Source organism: Podarcis gaigeae, assembly GCF_964106915.1.
Source record: "Podarcis gaigeae genome assembly, chromosome: 8".
In the NCBI taxonomy this organism is placed as follows: domain Eukaryota; kingdom Metazoa; phylum Chordata; class Lepidosauria; order Squamata; family Lacertidae; genus Podarcis; species Podarcis gaigeae.
Window position 1 is genome coordinate 81,574,066 of NC_139684.1, and position 22,635 is coordinate 81,596,700.

At 48.2% G+C, this 22,635-nt stretch overlaps 3 protein-coding genes across 6 annotated transcripts in view; 1 reads left to right on the plus strand and 2 right to left on the minus strand.

The window, feature by feature from the left end:
- Window positions 1-8,342, minus strand: part of PPP1R37 (protein phosphatase 1 regulatory subunit 37) — a 49,765-nt gene extending 41,423 nt beyond the window's left edge. The window contains exon 1 of one of the 2 annotated variants that reach the window (XM_083753671.1): window positions 5,953-8,342. In XM_083753671.1, coding sequence (XP_083609797.1) covers window positions 5,953-6,709 — 757 coding nt within the window. In that variant the 5' untranslated portion in view covers window positions 6,710-8,342. The remainder of the gene's footprint in view (window positions 1-5,952) is intronic. The other variant, XM_083753672.1, reaches the window with a different exon arrangement.
- A 381-nt stretch (window positions 8,343-8,723) lies between these two features.
- GEMIN7 (gem nuclear organelle associated protein 7) lies at window positions 8,724-21,927 on the plus strand. Of its 3 annotated transcripts, none has more exons than XM_083754454.1 (2): window positions 8,724-8,962; window positions 21,506-21,927. In XM_083754454.1, exons 1-2 carry the CDS (start codon window positions 8,957-8,959, stop codon window positions 21,884-21,886), a joined length of 387 nt encoding a protein of 128 aa, XP_083610580.1. In that variant the 5' UTR covers window positions 8,724-8,956; the 3' UTR covers window positions 21,887-21,927. The 3 variants fall into 3 exon arrangements, with proteins under 3 accessions (XP_083610580.1, XP_083610582.1, XP_083610581.1); XM_083754456.1 differs by lacking the exon at window positions 8,724-8,962 and adding an exon at window positions 20,433-20,587; XM_083754455.1 differs by lacking the exon at window positions 8,724-8,962 and adding an exon at window positions 20,475-20,625.
- LOC310851543 (bone morphogenetic protein 4-like) lies at window positions 12,291-17,946 on the minus strand. Its single transcript, XM_083754075.1, has 3 exons — window positions 17,709-17,946; window positions 15,959-16,299; window positions 12,291-14,634 (listed from the first exon to the last, which is right to left on the minus strand). Exons 1-3 carry the CDS (start codon window positions 17,735-17,737, stop codon window positions 13,739-13,741), a joined length of 1,266 nt encoding a protein of 421 aa, XP_083610201.1. The 5' UTR covers window positions 17,738-17,946; the 3' UTR covers window positions 12,291-13,738.
- Window positions 21,928-22,635: the final 708 nt, after the last annotated feature.

Below are 22,635 nucleotides of genomic sequence, written 5' to 3' on the forward strand. Positions count from 1 at the left end.
CAATGCAGCAGGTTGGACTAGATGACCCTTGGTGTCCCTTCCAACTCAACTCTACAATTCTATGATTCTATGTTTCTAGTTTTTATAGTTGCCCCTGGAGAATTATTACACCAAATGTACTGGCAAATTTATCTTATGTGCACGTTTGAGGTTCTTTTTTCCCTCTTTCAGTCCTGCATTTTTTACTTTCAGCCCAAATATAAACATTGCAAAACCATATAAGAGGTTAAAACTAGCATCAGTGAAAACAGACTGAAACTGGAGCGGGTATACAATTAAGAGAGGGAGAAAGTTTTCCACAAAAACAGATTATGCACACAATGTTTGACTACCAACAGAACTGTTGGCACATGCAAATAAAATACATTGGTTTTCAAGAAGGCAGTGCAGAATCCGTCAGAGAACAAGCCCCAGATTCCTGAACTGAACAGGAATTTATAGCAAGGGGCTCTGAAATGCCATTAACCTGAGCAAAGGCTGAACACAAGTGTTACGCGCATGCATTGCTGCTATAATCCGATTTAAAGGGGCATTTGATATTGAAAGCGAAATTAACAGCTCCAACTGTCCCTGTTTGAATCAATCACTGCTTTTACATGACAACCACTTCAATTAAGCCACACAGCCATCTGCAACAAAGCACCATGACCCACAACATATGGGCATTGTGCAACACACACACACACACAATCTCTCTCTCATAATCACTAAGAGCTTTGGGGCTTCTTGATACACACACAGTATTCTCACAGTATTTTCCTGCTCCACTTCTAGAGGAAGTGGCTCAGATCACGAATAAGCACAGAGGAATAAGCGCAGCAAACTGCTGTACCAACTGGGAAGGCCATGGCTACTGTAGGATCTCTGTGTACACACTGCAACTCCTGCATACCTCATGAGACCTTATGAAGGGCGGGCAAGAAATCCAATAAACAAGCAATAAAGCAAAAAGAGCTGCAAGGGAAACTTGATCTACTGACTTCAATGAAACCAGAAAATCGCCTAGCCCAGGGTTCCTTATATGTAGGCACAGACAACTGGATGGCTCCACTGAGTGATGCAGGATGTAATTGTGTTGTGACTGTATCTGTAGCCACCAGGCATGTCTACTAGCAGAACAGGGAACTACTGCCTCAATGAAGTCCCACCAACACAAGCGGCATTTCCTTGCGGATAGGTGTCACTCTTTGTTATAGTGTTTAAACCATATGCTTATAAAGATGTGTTCAAAAAACTAATTGGTGGCCACTCAAAAGAGTCAGAAACAATTGGGGGAGGGGAATCAAGCACATCTTGTCATTTCTGTCTGTTGTGTTTTCTGCCTAAGTACCGTAAGTGGCTTACTGTTTTTTAACACTCCACAAACTCGCCATCCTCAACCCAATGCACAACTGAAACATTTGTTATTCTTATTACGTTAATTACATTTGTATACCACCCTATACCCGCAGGTCTCAGGCCAGTTCATAAGATAAAATCACAATATAAAAACACAAAACACATAACAAAAACAAGAACAACCCAATAATCCCCCCTCCCCAACACATTTTAAAAGGGCATTTGATATCAATCAGCCAAAAGCCTGTATCTGGTCTTACAGATACAGACAACTCTAATAGAATACAACATTGTTGATACAATTATGGTCTGCAGCCTCCCACCTCCCCCTACTAAAAAATAATAATAAAACCACATTTGACAATAATGTAAAATCATGACCATGGCTTACTTCAGTTGTGACACCGAACTATGGTTTGCACCATGAGAAGGACTCTTGTCCTCTGCACTTTCTTTCATCTTCTCTGCTTCAGCTAGTTAACTTCTGCAATTAGTTAAGTATTGCTCTTATGTACACTTTTCTGATTATGCTATGTATATTTTATTTTCTACATAAAATAAGTACTGGTGAAAAACATTACTGGTTTGTGTGAAAGAGGAAATAAGCAACTGAGGAGTGAGAACATGAAGGGAGCAGTGAGAATGGTAAAATAAAGATGCAGCTGCAGTTTGGCTTTATTCATAAAGCAATCAAATGTGCATTCATTCTCCAGTATGCAATGCGTTTACTATGGAAACTGCCTAAAAACTATCATTTCAAGTCTTGTCCTACTGGCCAAATGTTAAGGGGCTCATTGAAAGTAATATAATTTATGAGACCACAACTGTTCTGTCACATGCACTTTCTCCCAAGTTACCTCAAACTTGCCACAAATTAATTTATAAAAATCCACCATCTGGTGTGACCCCATCAAAACTGCTCTCTAGGGGTCTTAGTAGACCACAAGCTGAACATGAGTCAACAGTGTGATGCAGCAGCAAAAAAAAGCTAATGCTATTCTAGGCTGCATCTAGTGTCCGGATCAAGTGAAGTCGTGGCAAAGAGGAGACAGAAGAGATGTGATAGCCATCTTCAAATATATAAAGGGTTGCCACATGGAGGATGGCGCAAGCTTGTTTTCTCCTGCTTCAGATACTAGAAGCCAAACCAATGGATTTAAATTACAAGAAAGGAGACCCTGGGCTAAACATCAGGAAGAACTTTCTGACAATAAGAGCTGTTCAACAGTAGAACAGACTCCCACGAGAAGTGTTAGAAACTCAGATATATAAGCTAGGCACCAAACAGCTCCTAAAAGAAGAGTTACAGTCACCAAAATGGAATGCCTAGTTATCATTTTGGGGGCAGACAGTTCAAACGACCTATTTTCCAATACAACTTTTTGGTTCCTGAAATTCATTCTGATAACGCAGATAAAATATATCAGATAGAATTGCACAGGATAGGGTATTAGTGTGTGAAAACAGTCGAGATACAAAGGATACCTAGGCATGCACCTCCACATGGTGGAGACCTCAGGCGCCAACCTGGCGCCTTGGCACCTTCACTTGGTTGAAAGTGGCCAATAAAAAGGTAAAGGTACCCCTGCCCGCACGGGCCAGTCTTGACAGACCCTAGGGTTGTGCGCTCATCTCACTCTAGAGGCCGGGAGCCAGCGCTGTCCGCAGACACTCCCGGGTCACGTGGCCAGCGTGACAAGCTGCATCTGGCGAGCCAGCGCAGCACACGGAACGCCGTTTACCTTCCCGCTAGTAAGCGGTCCCTATTTATCTACTTGTACCCGGGGGTGCTTTCAAACTGCTAGGTTGGCAGGCGCTGGGACCGAACGACGGGAGCGCACCCTGCCGCGGGGATTCGAACCGCCGACCATGCGATCGGCAAGTCCTAGGCGCTGAGGTTTTACCCACAGCGCCACCTGCGTCCCTGAAAGTGGCCAATAGCCAGGTGCAAAGTGCACCTGAAACCTGGCAAATTTTGAATGGTGATTTCGGTAATTCTCCTTCCTTGAAGGTTCTTAAGCAGAGTTTAGATGTCTATCTGTTATGTAGGACCTAGCTGAGATTCCTGCATTGCAGGGGGGTTGGACTGTTTGACCCTCAAGGTCCCTCCCAACTCTGTAGTTCTATGAATCTATGATAGGTAAGGCAAACCACGCACTTGGGGACAGAAAAATGACTACAGGGTCATTCTCCTTCTCCTAACATCTGTACATCCACCTGGCGTTCCTAGCAAAAGTATTTACACATATTTTCCTTTGAGCTCAACAAGTGTAAATGCATTCAAGTTTACTTTCTTAACCTGCATTTATCTCTAAACCTCCACTTATCTCAAAACAAAGGCTTCAGGGAAAGTAAAGGGAAAGTTGGGACAACTTTACATTCCTGTTCAATGTTCAGTTCAATGGGTGGAATTACAGTGGTGCCTCGCAAGACGAAATTAATCCGTTCCGTGAGGCTCTTCGTATAGCGGTTTTTTCGTCTTGCGAAGCAAGCCCACTGACAGCTTAGCGGGTTAGCGCTATTACCGGTTTAGCGGCTTTTAGCGGATCAGCTGATAAGCGGCTTATCGGCTTAGGAAAAGGGGGGGAGGGGAAAAAACCCGCAGGAACTCGCAAGACATTTCCTATTGCGAAGCAAGCCCATAGGGAAATTCGTTTTGCGAAGCGCCTCCAAAATGGAAAACCCTTTCGTCTAGCGGGTTTTCCGTCTTGCGAGGCGTTTGTCTTGCGGGGCACCACTGTAAACATCACACTATTAGGATAGTTCTGTCAGTGCAAGCATTTCTCTTTGCAGGTGAAACACTCTTCTCTCTCCTCCCCTACCCCCATGTGCTGTTATGGGGATTCTTCCAACAACCCCTCAGAGACTATGGGACTGCAGGTGCTAGTGGGACTTGCTGCGTTGACTCCTGCTTGCACAGTTATTAAGTTGACTCTGACCCTATTTCTCAGTTCTGGAAGATCAGCACAGGTATTGTCAAAAATATTTAAAAATTTTAAAACTCCAAATACAACCTTAGAAAAACTAGAGCGAGTCAGATGCTCTTACAACTGGGGGGGGCAACAAAAAGAAAAGTGCTTTGTAGGGAGATCAAGAGCTCCCAATGCAAACATAATAATCCAAGGTTAGACAGATCCTTTGAAAAGGACATCTTAAAATGGCATACAAAACGTGCAAAAAAAAAAAAATGTTCTCAACGCACTTGCACAGCATGCATACCTGCAACACAATTCTAACATCATGCTCTGCCACAGAACACTTGTGGTATACACCATCCAAATGTACCCATGTGCTATCCATAAGAAATCTTAGGATCAGGCTTTTAGATTCCAAGGAATGTGTAACTTGAAAGAGGAAAAAATACACATGTAATAGGACATGCTCAGGAATGAAAAATTCTTATCACCAATGTAACATTATTATCAACCAGGCATTCATAAACTTTTCAGTCCTATGCATAATACTATAGTATTATTCATTATTGAAAAATGCTCAATGATAATGCATTCTCAATAATGCTAACTAGTGATATGAATTATCAATAATAATAATAATACTTCACCATTTAGCTTTTTTTAAAAAGTAATCTGAACCTAGATACTGAATTTTTAAACAATGGAGCCATCAAAACTCCACAATGCATACACTACGGCAGTGTTTGGATGCAATACTAAACCATAGTTTAGCACTACATACAAGAATAAGCCTAATTTCTCCCACCCAGGGTCACATGCTTCTTTCCTATCCTAGCCTCCTCTAGCAGACAGAAAGATGGTAAACTTCTGTTTTAGATCAACCACACTTTTAACTATATTGTCCAGGCCCTAAACCATGGTTTATCCTAACCACTGTTAGTGACAAGACAGATTTATGCCTGGAAGTTTGCTTGTTTCCATTATGCAGAGTTTAGATGAACCAGTTTGTCCAGATTTAGACAACATGGCAAGCTGTGGTTAATCAAAAGCAGAAGATTCTGTATTTCTACTCACAGTCTACTCAAAGAAGGGGGCGAGTGCAAATTAGTTTGGCATTCTGTCTGAACCAACCTGATAAAGGTCATTTATGCAGGACTACTCTGTGCTTAGAATATCAGAAATGAACCAGGAGCCCCAGATTCAATTCTGTGCTTAGTCACAAATTCAGTGAGTGACCTTGGAAACAGTTCAGTTCTGCAGCCATAAAATGGGAACATTAGAAGCATGCCTGCACTATCTGGGGCTGATGGGAATTGTAATCCAAAATATCTTGAGGGCACCAGGTTGTGGGTGGCTGTTCTAGAACTGAGTCTGACAACTGAATTATGTTCCTGTTTTCAAGAGCAGGTCAGTGCCTATTGCTTTGTTATTTCCTAGTTCATCTTGTTGTATCAGCTTTCTGCTTTTATAGCATGCACTTACTTTTAATTGGATTGCATAGCTTTGTGTTTGTAACCCTTGATCATAAGACACATTGAGAGCTTTTGGTAGATAAATGACTAAGAAAGATAAAAGGAAATATTCAGTTCTCATACTATAAACCAATTGCCGATCCTGTGAATAAAGGCACTGGCTTGGACAAGTCCAGTCCAGCTGCAAGAAGAGAAAAAGGTCTCTAGAGAAGTTGGAACTTGCTTACCATGACGCCAAGGATCTTTGGGTTCCACAGCCCCAGACACAATGTCTTCATCGGAAGGAAATGTGACATGTTTTGCACCAGGCTTCAGTTTCCCATCATCAGCAGGCAGAGAACCATGGGTTGTTTGGTCATCTTCTGGACTCTCTCTACTTGTTGCTTCCAAGCCTAAACAACAGTTCTGCGAAGAGGAGTCCAATTTTTCCTGCAAACAGTTGTTCTGTTGAGAACATTTTTCAGCAACCGTAAGGCATTCTCCGGAAGCTGTGGCCAAAGGAGGATTATTACAGGCCACCTTATTTGCCAGCGACTCTTCCTGTAGCGGATGGCTCAAAGTCTCTTTCCCCGATGGCTGCAACTGCTCCTCTGCCAGATCACAGCGCTCAGTATCTTTCGAATCCTCCTTTGAAGGACATGCAGTAGAATTGCCCACCATCTCTCTGCCAGGATGGCTCCCTAGCGTGGGAGGGCTGTGCATGAGGTTTTCTGTATTCTGAAGATGTGCTGAAAAGTCCAAAGCCTCTTGAAGTTTTGTCCCACCTTGACTGCTGTCCACTCGAGAGACAGCCCAAGGATCAGAAGCCCTTAGCAGGCCCTCCTCTTCCTTCTGCACAGCAGGAGGTGGCAGCAGCAGCATGAGGTGGTCCCCCTCAGCAGCTTTCCCTTGTTGCTGCTGCATGGGGGAGACTTGTACACACTCCATGGCCAGGCAAGCGTGATAGGTTTCTGTCAGGGAGAGCTCTCCTTCTTCCCTTCTCATGGAGTCATTACTGAGGGGTCACCTCCTGTCTCTTTTTCACCTTCACTCACCTGGCAAGAAAAGGCTCCCAAGGTCTCCAGACCCTTTCCTCCCAGCAATGGTGCAATGAGACCATGAATGATGAATGGGATCACCTGGAGGAGGATGCAGGAAGGACCCCTGCCTTTTTGGTACAAGAAATAGAACCTTTACTGAGGGTTGGAGGAGAGCGAGCAAGACAAAAAGGGCACTACTATAACTGGGCTTGGGTCAATTTCTGTGAAGATTTGGAAGGGCACGGAAATATTTTGCTGGTCTGGAAAATGTGGAATGCTCCCTTGCCCGTTATGTTTTTACCCAGTAGGGGTAAACAATGGAGTGTTAGTATACTGGTTGAAGGACTGATTGGAACTAACACCTGCAGAATAGAAAAAGGTCCAACAGAAAAGGAACAAAATGGGGCCAACGTCTGTTCCAGAGGCCCAGGAAAGGAAATGCACAGGTTCCTTGTGAAAGCAAGAGCTATCGTAACAGGAAACAGTCCCGTCTGAGTAGTGTGGGAAGCTTATGTGCGTGTAGACTAAAAACACCTGCAGCATAAACAGGAATAGCTAGCAGAAGAGGGCTAAAAGGACTAGAGTCAAGCTGCAGAGGAAAATAAACCTCGCAGCTGCCCCGCTTTTACAGAAACGGGTGCCTGGGTGTGCGTGGTAAGAACCAGAGAGCAATTAATACCTCACAGGTAAGTAGGGACTCTCTGCCAAGCCTTTAAAAGGAACAAGGTGAGTGCCCGCTCTCTTTTTTGGTGTGCGTGTGCTGGGGGGAGGGATGGCAAAAGGTATAAACAAACGCTATCCTTTCGGAGGAAAGGCGATGCCTGTCAAGATATCCGGGCTAGGGGTGGGGTAGATAAACCGTGATTAGTAATGGAAAGTCGTAGAAAGGCTCTTCGTCGGCTGCTGAGGGGTAAGAGGGCCTTTGCTGATCCTCTGGCTCAGGGCTTTGGTGGTGGTGGTGGCAGGCTCGGAAAGGAAGGGGAAGAGGGGAGGGCTGGCGGGGCTGCCTGAGCCGAGGCAAATACGCACCCGGCGAGGCTGCAGGGGGAAAGAAGAGAAGAGGGAGCCGGTTCTTGAGTGCCGGCGGGGCCGAGGAGGGAGAGCAAAGGCGCCACACGGTCGGGACAGGCAGGAAGGGATGATGGAGGGCCGGGCAGGTGCGCGCGCGAGAGAGAGGCCCGTCCCGAGCGAGCGGCCCCCTCCCGCGCCGCCGCTTCAGCCAGGGACGGACCCGAGAGAAGCCTCCTCGTAGTCTTCTTTCGCCGCCGCCGCCAGCAGCGAGTGCGCCAGCGGCCTGCGCATCCGTCGAGGCCCTTTCCGCGCGTGCGGGTGGAACAGCCTCCTCGACCACAGGAGCCTCCGCGCGGGGTTTCTCCCTCCCTCGGCTAACCCAGCGGCGGTGGCGGCTCTACCTTCGTCCCCCTCAGCGGCGGCGGCTCCTCTGGCAAAACACCCACCTCACGCTCGGAGCCGACACGGTCACGTGCCCCCGTTTCCGGCGCTCGGATTGGCTGGCCGGCGGACGGCGGTGGTTGTTTTTTTAAAACGCAGCCAAGCTTGCCCCCTCCTTTCCTTCCCACACTCACTTCTCGGCCCCCACCTTCCCTTTCGCCAGGCGACAGCCAGCTGCTTTTCAGCTACGGCACTTTCGACAACAGCGTCCTCGAGTGAGGGGGGGGCGGGGCGGCGCGGGATAAACCTGCCAGTGCTGCTTTCCGCGTGGGGCGGCAAAAAGCAAATATTATATTATTATTATTAATCGTGTTCGCATCCTCCTGCCCAAGCGGCGAAGAGGGAAATGGAAGGATGGGTGTCCTCGAATGTGCTGACGGCGAGACAAGGAATGGCGGAGCACAGTGGGCCTCCTGATCATGACGTAACGCTCACGCGCTTCCCTTTCACCTTTCATCCCACCAATCGCAAGGAGGAGCGGGAGGCGGGGTGCAGGCACATGGGCCAACGCCGCTCGCCGCCGCCTAGGGGCATACAGGGCAGAGTCATAGAGTTCCCAGTCCTCCTATTACCAGAGGGGACCTTTAAAAAAAGATAAGGGAAGAACGGCTTGTCGTCCGCTCATAATAATGTACTTCCGGGTGAAGAGGCAGCTTCTTCCTGTCCCGGCCGCCAACGTGCTGAGTGCTTTGAGGCCCGCAATTTTGAGCAGAACGGTTTGGGGTTGCCATGACGACTTGAGGGGGCCGAACCAAGACCTATGCAGGTTAGTCGACGCTAACTGAATTGTTTCATAACTGAGAGTCAACATTTATGGCCAGAGAGAGGAGCGTCTGTTTTCAAAGAGTTTTTAGCTTAATACAGGGTGTGGGAAGAAGCGTTTGGGCCTGGCGTCCTGACCAGGCGAAGCTCAAGGCTGCTTTCTGGGGAGCTCAGTCATGGAGCGGACTGAGTGAAGGCGGTGAAGGTCCTGTGTGAGGCGGTTGGAGGATGGATGGCGGCTAACAGATCGAGGTTGAATCCTGACAAGACAGAAGTACAATTTTGGGGGGACAGGGGGCGGGCGGGTGTGGGGGACTCCCTGGTCCTGAATGGGGTAACTGTGCCCCTGAAGGACCAGGTGCGCAGCCTGGGAGTCATTTTGGACTCACAGCTGGCCATGGAGGCGCAGGTCAATTCTGTGTCCAGGGCAGCTGTTTATCAGCTCCATCTGGTACGCAGACTGAGACCCTGCCTGCCCACAGATTGTGGTGCATGCTCTAGTTATTTCCCGCTTGGGCTACTGCAATGCGCTCTACGTGGGGCTACCTTTGAAGGTGACTCAGAAACTATAATTAATCCAGAATGCGGCAGCTAGACTGGTGACTGGGACCATATAACACCAGTCTTGAAAGACCTACACTGGCTCCCAGTACGTTTCCGAGCACAATTCAAAGTGTTGGTGCTGACCTTTAAAGCCCTAAACGGCCTCAGTCCTGTATACCTGAAGGAGCGTCTCCACCCCCATCGTTCAGCCCGGACACTGAGATCCAGCGCCGAGGGCCTTCTGGCAGTTCCCTCATTGCGAGAAGTGAGGTTACAGGGAACCAGACAGAGGGCCTTCTCGGTAGTGGCACCTACCTTGTGGAACGCCCTCCCTTCAGATGTGAAGGAAATAAGCAGCTATCCTATCTTTAAAAGACATCTGAAGGCAGCCCTGTTTAGGGAAGTTTTTAATATTTAATGCTGTATTGTTTTTAATACTTGATTGGGAGCCCTCCAGAGTGGCTGGAGAAACTCAGCCAGATGGGCGGGGTATAAATAATAAATTATTATTATTATTATTATTATTATTATTATTATTATCCAGGTGCATCTCTGCCCCCACCCCTGACATCACATATGTCGTGAGGTATGGGATAGGTGGGGGCGGTTCGGAGGGAATGGCCACTTGGGTTGAGCCAAATTTGGCCCACAGACTAGCAATTCCCAACCCCTATTTTGGACTATAACTCCCAGCCTGGTGGCTAAAGCCAGATTATAAACTAACCCATGTAGGAGATGGAGAAATATATTATATCCAGTGCTTTTTTTCTTTAAAAAAATGTTTAGGGGTACTCTCATTTTGACTCAAGAAAATCACCATTTAATAATTCAAATTGGAAAAAATAAATACAGTAAATGGACGAAAGTGCAAAAATTCACAAAATGTTTAGGGGTATGTGTACCCCTGCGTCCCCCCAGAAAAAAGCACTGATTATGCCTATCATTCATTCATATATATATATATATATATATGCAGGTTTTGGTGTCCTCGGGTGTCTTCCCGTGTAAAAGTTGGGGTGTCTAGGCGACGTTTCGACGAGGTCTCACTCGTCATCTTCAGGCTGGTGCTTTCGGCTTCTTGTTACTGGAACAGAGCTCTGTTCCAGTAACAAGAAGCCGAAAGCACCAGCCTGAAGATGACGAGTGAGACCTCGTCGAAACGTCGCCTAGACACCCCAACTTTTACACGGGAAGACACCCGAGGACACCAAAACCTGCATTCCTGTACCCGTGAAAATCTACGAAAGCAAATATATATATATATATATATATGTATGTATATATGTATATATGTATATATGCATATACATCCTAAGGTATGTGGTTATTCGCTACGGTGCAATAGGAAACTCACATTAATCAAGGCCCATTGTGCCCATTATGTTGGTTAACCTTCATAATAAAATGCTTTCCTCTTGGTTGCTTTTAATACTAAAAATAGCCTCAAGCTATATAAGAGAGAGGGCATGATTCAGATTTAATATATGTCTGTATTCTTTAAAGTTTAATAGTAAGAATCCTGTTATTCAGGTTTCATTTTAATTTTTAATTACAGCGTCTGTTACTTTTCTATTATTGATTGGATCTACCCAGCTTCTGATTCTCAAAAGCTCTTCCCACGCTATGTCTTCCTGGGTCTCTGGTTAATTTATTTTTCTCTTGCCCTGCTCTGCATTTGGTTTAGTTGCTCACTTTGATGTGTTTTTGATAGTGTGGTTTTAGTGTCCGCCCTTTAGCGTTCGTAGCTTCCTTGGATGTCTTGATGACAGGAAGGTGGGGTAAAAGTGTTTAGAGGTGTTTTCTTGCTGTTCATCCTTGCATCCTGTCCTGCCCGTTTCAGACCTGTAAACTGGAATCCACCCACATGATACTGGCTCTGTGTCTCTACATTACTTACTTTGGAGTGCACTATTAACCCTGACATCTCTTTCATAAAGCTTCGATGTTGCATCTTAGCCCATTTTCTTACACCCATATTTCATCTTTTTTTAAAGGAAGAAAAACATCAGCAAAAGCTGTACAGTTTATTTCACCATTGTATACATTTATTTTTTTATGGACACAAAAGTAGAAATATTGTGCCCTTTGAAAAACTGGCCTCCAGATTTTTCGGATTACAACTTTCACCATCCCATTGTAGTCCAGCAACATTAGGCGTGGGTGTGTGCCAGTTTGGAGAAGGCTGACTTAAAACAATGCACTAAAATGCACCATATTCCTGTTGAGTGCTACATTTGTCACCACCACATTCCTCAGAGCTTTTTGTCCCTTTCCATGCTATGAAGCAGAACTTATTTGCCTTGAGACACCAAGTAGGGGCTTAGAAGCAATGACTAGCAAAGTGCGTTTTCAGTGTATGTAGTGAGAAGCAGCATGGATAAAAAGCAATGATTTTTTAATTTAAAAAAATCAGAATTTTTTTACATGTATTTAAATTGGATTTTTAAAAATTTTGCTTTTAGAGGAAAAATCTTTCTAAAGGTGGTTTCCTGTTTAAGTTACATTATAGTCCAAACGCTATTCATCAGGAAATAAGGATTTGTTTTTAATTATGTAGCATGAGGCTTTACATGCAATGTTTAAATTTTTAGGTAAATGAATTCCATTAATCTGTTCACAATGTCATGCTCATCCAGAGCTTTCTGTAAGATTATTTGGGGCAGCTTTTCTAACGAGAAGATATTATCACAGATGCTTGTTTTTGCAGCTCTCAAAAGGGTGAATTTGTGTCTGCAGAGATAACATGCCTTCTCTTCACAGGAAAAATGTTATAAAATAAACATACAGAGTTGAGGAAACAACTTTAATCCCATTGTTCCTTTGCAAATTTATATACACAGAATCAACCCCTTACCAAATCCTAAGTTCCAAGAGGTTCAATGAACAGATTTGTTTTGAATGGAATAGATCTGCATAAGTAGCTAAGTGTGAAGCAGTAAAAATGAAAGTGCAACCTTGTGAGCAGAATACTCCGCAAGTCTTGGGATCTTTGTGTAATAATTGTGCAAGTCAGTAATTTTTGATAAAACTGTAAAAAGCACTCTGAAAATTTATTATTCCAAAAAATGAAACCTTCATCTCGTTGTAAATATTAAGATTATACCACCAAGAATAAGTCTTTCTGTAAAAAAAAAAAAAATATGATTTAAACCAAGTCTTACTGACTAGTGATTTAAATTGATTTGATTTAAATCAAATCCACCCTGAAGAAAATGCTGACTCTCCACCAATAAGCTATGGACTGACACCTGCTCTCTTGTGTCAGTCTCTTGCTGCCTTTTTGTCCACACATTTGGTGCAGTAAGGTTTATGATGCCCCTCTGCTTAGAAACAACCCCCAGGGGTATTAGACACTTAATGAAGGGGTGGAGAACCCTCAGCCCTTCAGGTGCTGCTGGAGCACACCTTGTGTCATTCCTGACTAGTGGCAATGATGACTGGAGCTGATGGAGATTGGATTGGAATCCACATCCCTGCTGTAAAGTGTTAGGGAGGGCTTCATGTTTCACACAACAGCTGCTGGGAGCACACATCTGTCATTTTTTCACCCAAAATGTCAGTTCCAGCAGAATTGACAACCACTGCTCTCCTCTACTGGATAAACAGTCTGACGGAGAGCTTCTATTTTAGAGCAGGAATCGGGGAAGCCTGGGAGTCCAGCAAGTTTGAAGAGCCACAGGTTCCCCATAAACAGTGTGTGAAAAGTCAGCCAGCTCTCCCAAATCATCTTTTCAGGCATGTCTGGTGCTGATTCTCTTTGGTCATGTGAATTCGCCTTTAGTGGCAACCAGACCGTCACACAGTTTTCACCTTGGTTTAAGGATGCTCACTGTGACAGGCTTGGTAGCTTTCTCATTTATTGCTCAACTAAAGGTCATCACAGTTTAAAACAACAACAGCAGCTATTCATCGTATAGAGAACTTGATGAGGCGTGATAAGAATATGAGAATTCTGCCTTGTTGAATCAGAGGCAAGGTACATCTGTCTCGCACAGCAGGCTGGTGATAGCCTTTGCCTGTTTGCCTCTGGTGTTTGGTGTTAAATCATATGCTGCCTCTGTGCCCAGATATCCCATGTTTCTCATAGCTGAGCCATCTAATCTTCTGGCTGTCCCCCCCCCCCTTGTGGTAGGAAGTTCCATACATTAATTCCATGTTGCCTGAAGAAAGACTCGTGACGGTGCCAAGCCCTCTGCTTGGGTTACCGGAGAGGAGGCTTATCCCTGCTGTGTGGTTTCTACCGGCACCCACAGCCCTCCACCACCATGTCCTGGTACGTCTTCAGGACCACCATGTCGTGTTGGTCCAGGTAGAGCATGGCGATGGGGCTGAGGTCCGTCGGGACGCAGCAGGCCTTGGGCACCCTGGAGTTCACCGAGCTCAGCATGGTCTGCACCACAGCGTGGCTGGAGGAGTTCATGTGGTCGGCCAGCGGGAACCGGCACTCCCCGGAGCAGTAGAAAGCGTGGTAGCCGCTGGGGGCAACTATCCAGTCGTTCCACCCAACCTCCTTGAAATCTACAAACAGGCGCTGCCTCCGGCACCTTGCGCTGGCTTTGGTCTTGGGCTTCAGGCCTTTGCGTTTGCTGCGAGAGGCTGGCCCCTTGGGGGCTCTTCGGCCTCCTTTCTGGGTTAGTCCACCCGACTGGCTCCTGCTTTGTCTCTTCCCACGAGTCAAAGGCTGCCCCCTCCGGTCGTGACTGTAGGTGACCAGCAGAGGCCTTTCTAGAGCCCACTGGGCCTCCTCCTCTCCGGGAGACCGCCTCGCGCGAAGCGGAGCCTGGTGCTGAGGAAGCTCGTGGCCGCCGTTGGGGTGCTCCACCTCAATGAGAAACCCAATGTGGGGCCTTTGGCCTTCGGCCCTCTGGAAAGCAGCGGTCACGTCAAAGCTCTCCCACTTGGGCTGCTTGGGAGCCAAGAATCTGCGAGCCAGGAGGAGACTGCTCTTGTTTCCGGAAACGGGTAGGGGGCCCATTGTGTGGTATATGTTGATGTGGAAACCCCTGCTTTCCTTCTGCGAGTGGTACAGGCGCAGCTCCAGGGCAGTCAGCTCCTCTTCCACGGGCAGCAAGCTCAGGTTGAACAGGAAGTAGAGCGAACCATCTACGGCTTCAGGGGTGTTTTCCAGATCCTCTAGATGTGAAACAGAAGCCGGAAAGGGATTGAGGACTGAGTGTTTGGGGCTGGTGTGAGGAACCTTTGGCCTTGCAGATGTTGCTGAAGTACAGCTCCCATCGCCCCTGGCCTTGGGCCAAGCTTGCTGGGTCTGGTGGGAGTTGTAGTTCAGCAACATTCACAAAGGCTGCCCATGCCAGGACTGCAGGAATTGCCTTCTTGCGTCCAACCAAGTGTCCATCTAGCCCATCTGTGTTTTGCCCCCCTGCATCCAGCCAGATGCTTCTAAGAAGCTCCCAAGCAACAGCTGTTCCCTGTCAATTGTCTTAAAGTTATTGCCCTAACTTTTTAAAATAAAAGAAAATACTTATTTGTGGCTATTCAGTGTGCAGCACTTTTTTCTTAGACTGTTTTGGGATTTTTAAAGAATCAGGACTGTATTTGGCATCCCTTTCTGTGAAGTAACATGGCCTTGCCTGAAGTGGTGCCGGGTTCCTGGCTCTGCTGATAACACCTCCTACCCTGTGTGTGGCTCTGTTGCCTTGCTTGCTCTGCAGGTGGCGCTGTAACCCAAGGCAAATCATACACCTCCCAAAACCCAAGAGGAAAAAAGAAGAGATCTTCCTTAAATATGGGGGCATTCTTGAAGTATCCTGGCATTAGGGAGCTTTGCTTTCCTTCCTCCTCGATGAAGCGTGTTTGACCCTCAGAGTCAAAATCAGAATTGTAGAGTTGGAAGGGACCACAAGAGTCATCTATCAGTGCAACCCCCTGCAATGCAGGAATCTTTCAATGTGGGGTTTGAACCCACAACCCTGAGATGAAGAGTCTTGCGCTCTCCCAACTGAGCCTTCTACCAGGTCAGGCTATTTGTCAGCCTCTTATTGTCAGCCATGGCTGGCAGTTGCTCTCCAAGGACCGGGGCAAACAGAGAGTCTTTCCTTTTAACTGGGGGTGTCAAGGATTGAACTTGGGGCCTTCTGCATGCAAAGCAAGGTTCCTGCCTGCTGTGCTACCTCTTTTTCCCTTTACGCAGTGCAGCCGCTTATCTACAGCTTTCCACCTCTCCTTCATCCCTGTTCCTGGCTCCTGGTTTCGTGCAGTCACTTCAAGGATGGAGAGCCTGTGGCTGTCTCTAGTTGGACTCCAGCTCCCATCAGCCCCTGCAGCTGGCATGGCCAATGTTCACGGAGATGATGGGAGATGTAGTCTAGCAACTCCTGGAGGGCCTGGGTTAAATTTCCCCACTTTTCTCCCCTCTGCTGCCACCCCAACCAATTTTTCAAGGCCCCAGCCACCCCAACGGCCCAAACGTGGAATCTGAAGGCAATCGCAAGCTCACCAACATGGTGGAAGGTGCGGATGGTGTTGGCTCTCCCGGCTTGTTCCTCCAGGAAGGGAAGCTCTGTCTCTTTGAGGGAGGAGGGAGCCTTCCCCAAGCAGAACTGGTACAGGTCCAGAAGATATTGGGGGACCACAAGCCCCGCCCTTGGCTCCGGGCGCCGTTGCAAGCCCAGGCGTCTCAGCAGGATGGTTTGGAGGGCTTGGATCGGGACCTCCTTTGAGGAGTCATGCTCGCCAGCAGTTCCTGGAGAGGCCGCTAGGAGGCCTCCAGATCTCCAGAATTCAAGAGGTATAAGCAGGACCACCAAAACAGCCAAGTTACCAGAAACCATTGTGGAACTGGGGAAGGCAGAGGGAAGACATAGACATGGTTGGTGAATGTGGCTTGTAGACAGAATTGGATTTCCTGGGTTGTTTTTTCCCTTTTCCTCTCCACTCCCAGCCATCACCCCCCCCCAAAAAACCCCAGAAAATCAAATAATGCATTTGACTTGGAATATGTAGATTAAAGTATAGTTAAAGGGAGCCAGTCAAAAAGCTGGGTTGCCTTTTTAGCGTCGTGCCCCCTGCTGGTAGTGGGGTGAATTACCCCAGGCTGCACATCAGTATAATTTGATGCAGTTCAGTTAATTCTGTGGCATTAGGATATAGCCTCAGAGAGTGTATGCGTGTTAAATTTCTCCCAGACCGTCTCCGCAGGATGCTGCAGGAAAATTGCTAGCAGAGGTCTTAGTGAGTACGAAAGAAGCCTGAAGAAAGATGCCTCTGCGGAGACTTTTGAACAGAGCAAAACCCTGGGGAGTTCAGATCCCTTTATTTTATCAAGTGCACATTTTGCTTTGCAAAAGGGTTTCAGTGCCAAAAAAAAATGTGTTGCGAGAAGGCAGAGGGGCTTCTTGGAGCAAGCGAGTTAGATTATTGAGAGTGATGTGTGCTGCGTTTTTTTGTTTTTGTTTCAAGAGCATGTCTTTTGCCTTTGAAAGAATTCTGCGGTAGATAAGAGAAAGTCCTGGCCTTTGTTAATGTCTTGACATCCCCGCTCTTCCTTGATCTTCCATTTGCCTAGGCTTGCCTCCCAATAGCTTACCACAGAGGAAGTCATCCTCTGTCATCCATAGAATTGTAGAGTTGGAAGGGCCAGCGAGGGTCATCTAGTCCAACCCCCTGCAATGTAGGAGTCTCAGCTGAAGAACCCCTGGCAGATGGCCACCCAATCTCTGTTTTAAAACCTCCAGCGGAGGAAAACCCACCAATGAAGGAGAGAAACTGAGGCACAGAGAGCTTGCCCTATAACACCCACGAAATGGGCACAGTTTGCTACAGGCCGACATTTGCGACTAGCCTTGACCATAAGCACTCATGTCAGCTGTACCCCGGAGATTGCACAAGCCCTTTGAGGTGTTGTGCAGATGAATGTGGGAAGATTCTGGAACGGTGGCTGTAGCCTTGCCCTCAACGTGGCACCATGCACTAGTTGGGTGGGGTTTCTGCCAGAGGTGGGCAGGCAGACTGGCAGTGGGTGGAGCTTCTCATTAGGGCATCTTGCTGCAGCATGCTGTCTTGAGACCCTCTTCACCAAGCCTCGGTTAATACATGTAAAATTAGCAGAGCTAGCAGGGGGCCCATCCAGGTCACTACCCACAAGAGCCCTCTAAGCACGTCCACAAGGAGGGTAGTGTTGCTTTTCTGAAGTGTTGTTGACAGAGTGGATGTCCCGTCCCCCCCTCGCCCCGCTCAGAAGTACTTACTTGCAAAGGTTGAGGCTGTTGGCAAGCATCCATTTTCCCCACTCCTGCAAATCCAGCAGCTTTTCCTTGCCATTAGGTCTCTCCCAACCTTGCTGCTGCTGCTTCTCTCGGGTCACCCAAGCCAGGGAACAGCCCGCACTGCCCCATGGCCACCCCACTTCTCCCTGGCGACCTCCGTCGTCCTTCCCTCGCTCGTCAAGTGAGCCAGAGGCCGGCCAGCCTCCCAGCTCTTCTCCAGAGCGCTGGGGCTCTGCCCACCCTGCCTGTGGAGGTGCCGTCCTCGCTGCCTTCAGGATGTGATGTCAATCAGCCCAGGAGGCCGAGCCAGAACAAACAAGTTTGTTGTGAGTTGTCGCCTCTTCGCTCTCTCCAGCACAGCACGGTGGCCCATTTTCTGGACTCGCCACTCGCTTCGGCCCTGCCAGGAAGGCGAGAGAGCTATGCCAGCTGTGATCCCAGGTGGGGAACAGGAGGCGAATTGCATCTCCACCCCAGAAAATTATGGGACATCTGCTTCACCAGTTAACAGCTGGGCCAAGGACACGAGGTAGCCAAATTTGGCCGACTCTTCATCTCCCCACTGCCCAGTTAGCAACAAGGCCTTCAAAAACACCCAGAAGGTGCTGCTACCATGAGCCAAAATTGGTGACTTGACCCTGTTTGAAAGCCGACCCTTCCAGTCTGAAATTTGGGCTGCCTACCACCTGGAGCTGACGTTTATCAACCTGCTACTAAGGCACACTGAAAAACAGGGACATGGGACTTCGCTTGGCACGGGGCTAGTTTTCACAGCGTTTCTGCTGGCAGCCCAATTTACAAGCCTGCAAAGTCAATGCAGGCTTTTACATTGCAGCTTTGACTGCCCCCCCCCCCTTCTTCAAAGCAACACGTGCGATTATTCTCAGGTTGCGTTCAAACAGAAGCTGGTGCCGTCCCAAAGGCACGAGCCTCGCCAGAAAAACAGCCAACCCGCCCACTCCCCAGGCCCCGTTCTTCCTGGCGTGCTGCCCAGGAGTGCAGGAGATCTGGGCCAGGTCCTTATCAGGCCAGAGGAGGAGAGGGCTTTCAGGGGCCAGCGCTTCCTCCACCCCCAGACAGCACGCGCCGGGAACGAGCTGTCTGTGGAAAGAGCGCGTCAACAGGGCCTGAGGAGGAAGCGCTGCGGTCATCGCCCAAGGCAGACTCTTGGAACAAACACACGGTGCAGGAATGTGGCCTCGTTGGGGACCTGGGTGAGGGGTTGGGGAGAGGTAATCTCCAGCAAGGCTGAAGCTTGCGGCATTCCCTCCCAGAAGCCTAAGCTTGGCTGCAGGCACACATTAAGCCAGATTGAATACGCAGCAGTTCGGCTGTCCTTTCCCAAGGCAGAATTGCAGTTCCTTAAGCTGGAGGTGGCTGCTTTAGTTGAGATCCCTGCATTGCAGGGGGTTGGACTAGATGACCCTCGGGGTCTCGTTCAACTCTACAATTCTGGGATGCCTTTTCTTCATGTTCGTGCTGAGGACCCTGACCACTAAGCAAGCCACCATCATTCCCAAGCAGCAACTTGTGCTTTGAGTCCACCACCGACACCAGGAAAATTCTGCGGGAGCTTCCATGGTATGTGGTCCTTTTGAACCACGTGAAGGTTTCCTCTGGCGCTCCAGAATTGAAAAATCAGGAGCGTTTTGTCTCCCACCAGGTGGTTCAGAGAGCATGCTGAACCTGTATGTGTTCTGGCTACCCACTTGAATGACTTTGGGAGACGATGGAGTAGATTCATGGAGTGTGTCACAGCACTGTCAGGCAAGGAATGTCCAGAAGGAGGAGTTAAATCTTTATTGTCAAAAGTACACTTACAAGTTGGGGAAAGGCATGTTCACCCATGCTGCCTCCCTCAACTACGCCCGGTTTACACCCGATGAGGCAGTTGCTGCAACAGAGAGCCCTCGCCCCCAGTTTATATATACTCCCTACCCAAGTTTTGCACTGGCAGGTGCAGACTACGGCTGTGTGTAACCCGCTTCTGCTGCTCCCACTTCAATCCTCTTCTAGTCCTGGGACGCAGAGGGCAGAGATGCAGCAAGTAGCCTCTTCTGGGGACAGGCAGCCCTCTTGCAATCACACCCATGGCAGAACCTCACCCAGTGGCAACTGAATGGAAGGAGGCAAGATGGGCATGACAAATTGGGCAGAGAGGTAGCAGAAGGGCTGCTCTGTGGCTGGATCCTTTGAGCCTAGAGGACTGTGAATCATGCTGCTTTCTCCCAAAGCTAGTGCGTACTGCCCTGCCTTTTTGGAATCAATCCTCCTCTGGGGGCATGTCTCCACTAAAAACCCAACAGAGGTCAACTGTCGCGGGTTTTCCCGTTGCAAGGAACTTTGGGAATTCCGAATCAGCCCAGGGGTTAACCGCCTCTTCTTCAAGCTCCTATCCACCAGGGATGCCGTGGAGAGGAAGCAGTAAATTCATTTTAGGTAACCAGAGTTACCTAGCGTTTGCCTAAAAGTCTAAGCTTCTGGATTCAGCAGCATCCATTCCTGGCCCAGGCCAACCCCTCTCGCTCTCCTCCTTGCACCAGAGTTGTCCTTGGCTGCCGGCGACTGTTTCTCCAGCTCGCTGTGCAAAACATCCTCTTCGTCGCTGACCCTGGGCTTGGCCGCCCGCCACAGAGGATGTTGGCACAGTGAGGGAGCGTCAAGTTGGTGCCGCCACAGTCCAGAGGGGAAAACAGGCTGTCCTCGTGCAGCAGCACTTCCTGTTTACAGGCCCCCATAAGCCTGGGCTTAACCCTCTGCTGCCTGAAGACCAGCAGCCATGGCTGCTGCAGAGGGCAAAGAGTTCCCAGCTGGCAAGAGTTCTGCCCTTGCCACAGGGCAGAAGTGACCCAAAATTCCAAGTCAGTGGCTCACCTCTCCCCTAAATCTACAGCACAGGGTGGGAATAATTTTTCATTCTCTTATGGGTAATGGGGGGTGGGACACAGAACAGCCATGCTGCGTACCAGTGGTGGGCAGGGCCAGAGACAGACCTGGGCAGAGCAATGGGTGAGACTTTTCCTTTTGTACAGTGTGCTACATTCCAGCTGTGCGAAGGTCAGAGGTTTTCTAGCAAGAGGCATCATCGCCATTGTAGGACACAGCCCAGGCAGTCAAAAGCACTTTAGGGGCAAGCTTGACAGAAGAGAGTAGCCTGGAGGGAGATGCAGGGGCTGGAAGGCTGCTTTTGCTCCAAGGTTCCCAACCCCCCAATCTACCACCCACCTGGAACAAAAAGTACATTGCTTACCTAGAGCTGGTTGTCTTCAACCTTCTCACACCCCATGACCCACATTTAACTCAAACACACATTTGGAGACCCATTTCTTGAATCTTCTATTTGCACAGTGGTAGCGCTCCTGTTGCGACCCACCAGTTGAAGACAGGATGTGTAATTTGTGGCCATCTTGATCAGGCGTGAGAAATCCGAACATTAAGGCCACGGGACCTAGAAATCTTTGCAAGTCTGGGGGTTTTTCTCTCTCCTAGCGCAGAATCATAAGGTTCTTTTAACATACAAGCTTTTCTTTCAACATTAAAATGGGCTCATACCTCTCGTGATTATGGAACACAGCAACAAGAGCAAAAAATCCTGCAGTCTATTTCAAACACTTTGAACTACAGAGGTAACTTGGTCTGCTAAGCAAGGCGAATAGGAGGGCAGAATGTATTCTAAGCCATAGAAGCACCTACCTCCTGAATTACCCTTAAGAGTACCTGCTGTGGCTGACACAAACAAGGCACCAATTGTATAACGCATTTCTCCTCTTTCCCAGCAGGGGTGCACGATGAAGGTGCCGGTTGCGGTCATCCGCCTGCCCCACGGACCCGACGGGTCAAGCCGCGGCTTCGATCCCAACTCTCCCCGTTTTCAGGCCCTTGGTGCTGCCAGCCTCTCCTCTGGGAGCCCAGCAGACCTAGAGCAGGAGCAGCAAAGTCGTGTGACGCTTCGAGAACGCTACCTGCGCAGCCTCTCAGCCATGGCTGGGCGGCCCGTCAGATTCACCATGTACGAGAGGGTCAAGGTCACAGCTTTGTTTGGCGCGTCCGACATTGACATCCTGAACTTCCAGGTCTCCGAGCTTCAGACTCCACTGGGGATACAGAGAGAAGCGCTGCTCCGATGTTCGGACATCATCGCGTACTCCTTTGAGCTTTGACAGATCTGCCTTTTTACTATTAAATCACCCTTTATAAGCAAGTGTTCAGTCCTTTGTGAGTCGCAGAGAGCAGGCTCCGTTTATTCCTAGCAGACATGTCCAGCGGGCTATAACAAATTAAGGAATGAGTTTGACCGCAGAGGAGGCTGCCTGCTACATCTCTTCATGATTCACTGTTCTGCACGCACTGCCTCCCACTCTGATTCTGGGTCTGTGTTGAAAGTAGGAGCTGTAACAAAATGTCACAGTATGAGGTGCTGCACCCTACCGCTTTCCTGTTTTGTTTCCCTAGTATTGCCAACATTACAAGCTCCCATTTTTGCTGTTTCAGGGGTCTCCCCCTAAGCCTAATTCCTCCTTCTTGTGGGCAGCCCCATTTTAACTACGCTAGCAGTGACGCAGCATCAACACTGTAGAGGGAGTTATTGTATTTAAAAATGGGGTATCAGAGTTTTTAGGGGGCTAACCAGGTTGGGATAGCAGGCTTGTTGGTTTTTGAATGTAGGTTATGTAGATTTTTCAATTTCGTTGTTCTGTATGGGACAATGACAATAAAGATTATCATATCGTATTCTCTCATGCAATAAAGCATTGCAATACAGCAAATGCTGATTCAGCAGCTGCTTCTAAACAAATGGCAGGACTTAAAACCTTGCCTCCCTCATCCCTGGAGGGATGGCAGTTGGCTGCAGATGTTTGCTGCTGGGTCTCCCGTGTCCTTTGGCATTTACCTGAAACTAGCCGTGCAG

Coding starts and splice junctions, on each gene's coding strand:
- LOC310851543 (XM_083754075.1), bottom strand. CDS start 17,737: ATGCTTGCCAACAGCCTCAACCTTTGCAA. Junction 16,300..17,708: donor AACAGCCTCAACCTTTGCAA/GTAAGTACTTCT, acceptor TGCCTTCCCCAG/TTCCACAATGGTTTCTGGTA. Junction 14,635..15,958: donor CCGCACCTTCCACCATGTTG/GTGAGCTTGCGA, acceptor TTTCACATCTAG/AGGATCTGGAAAACACCCCT.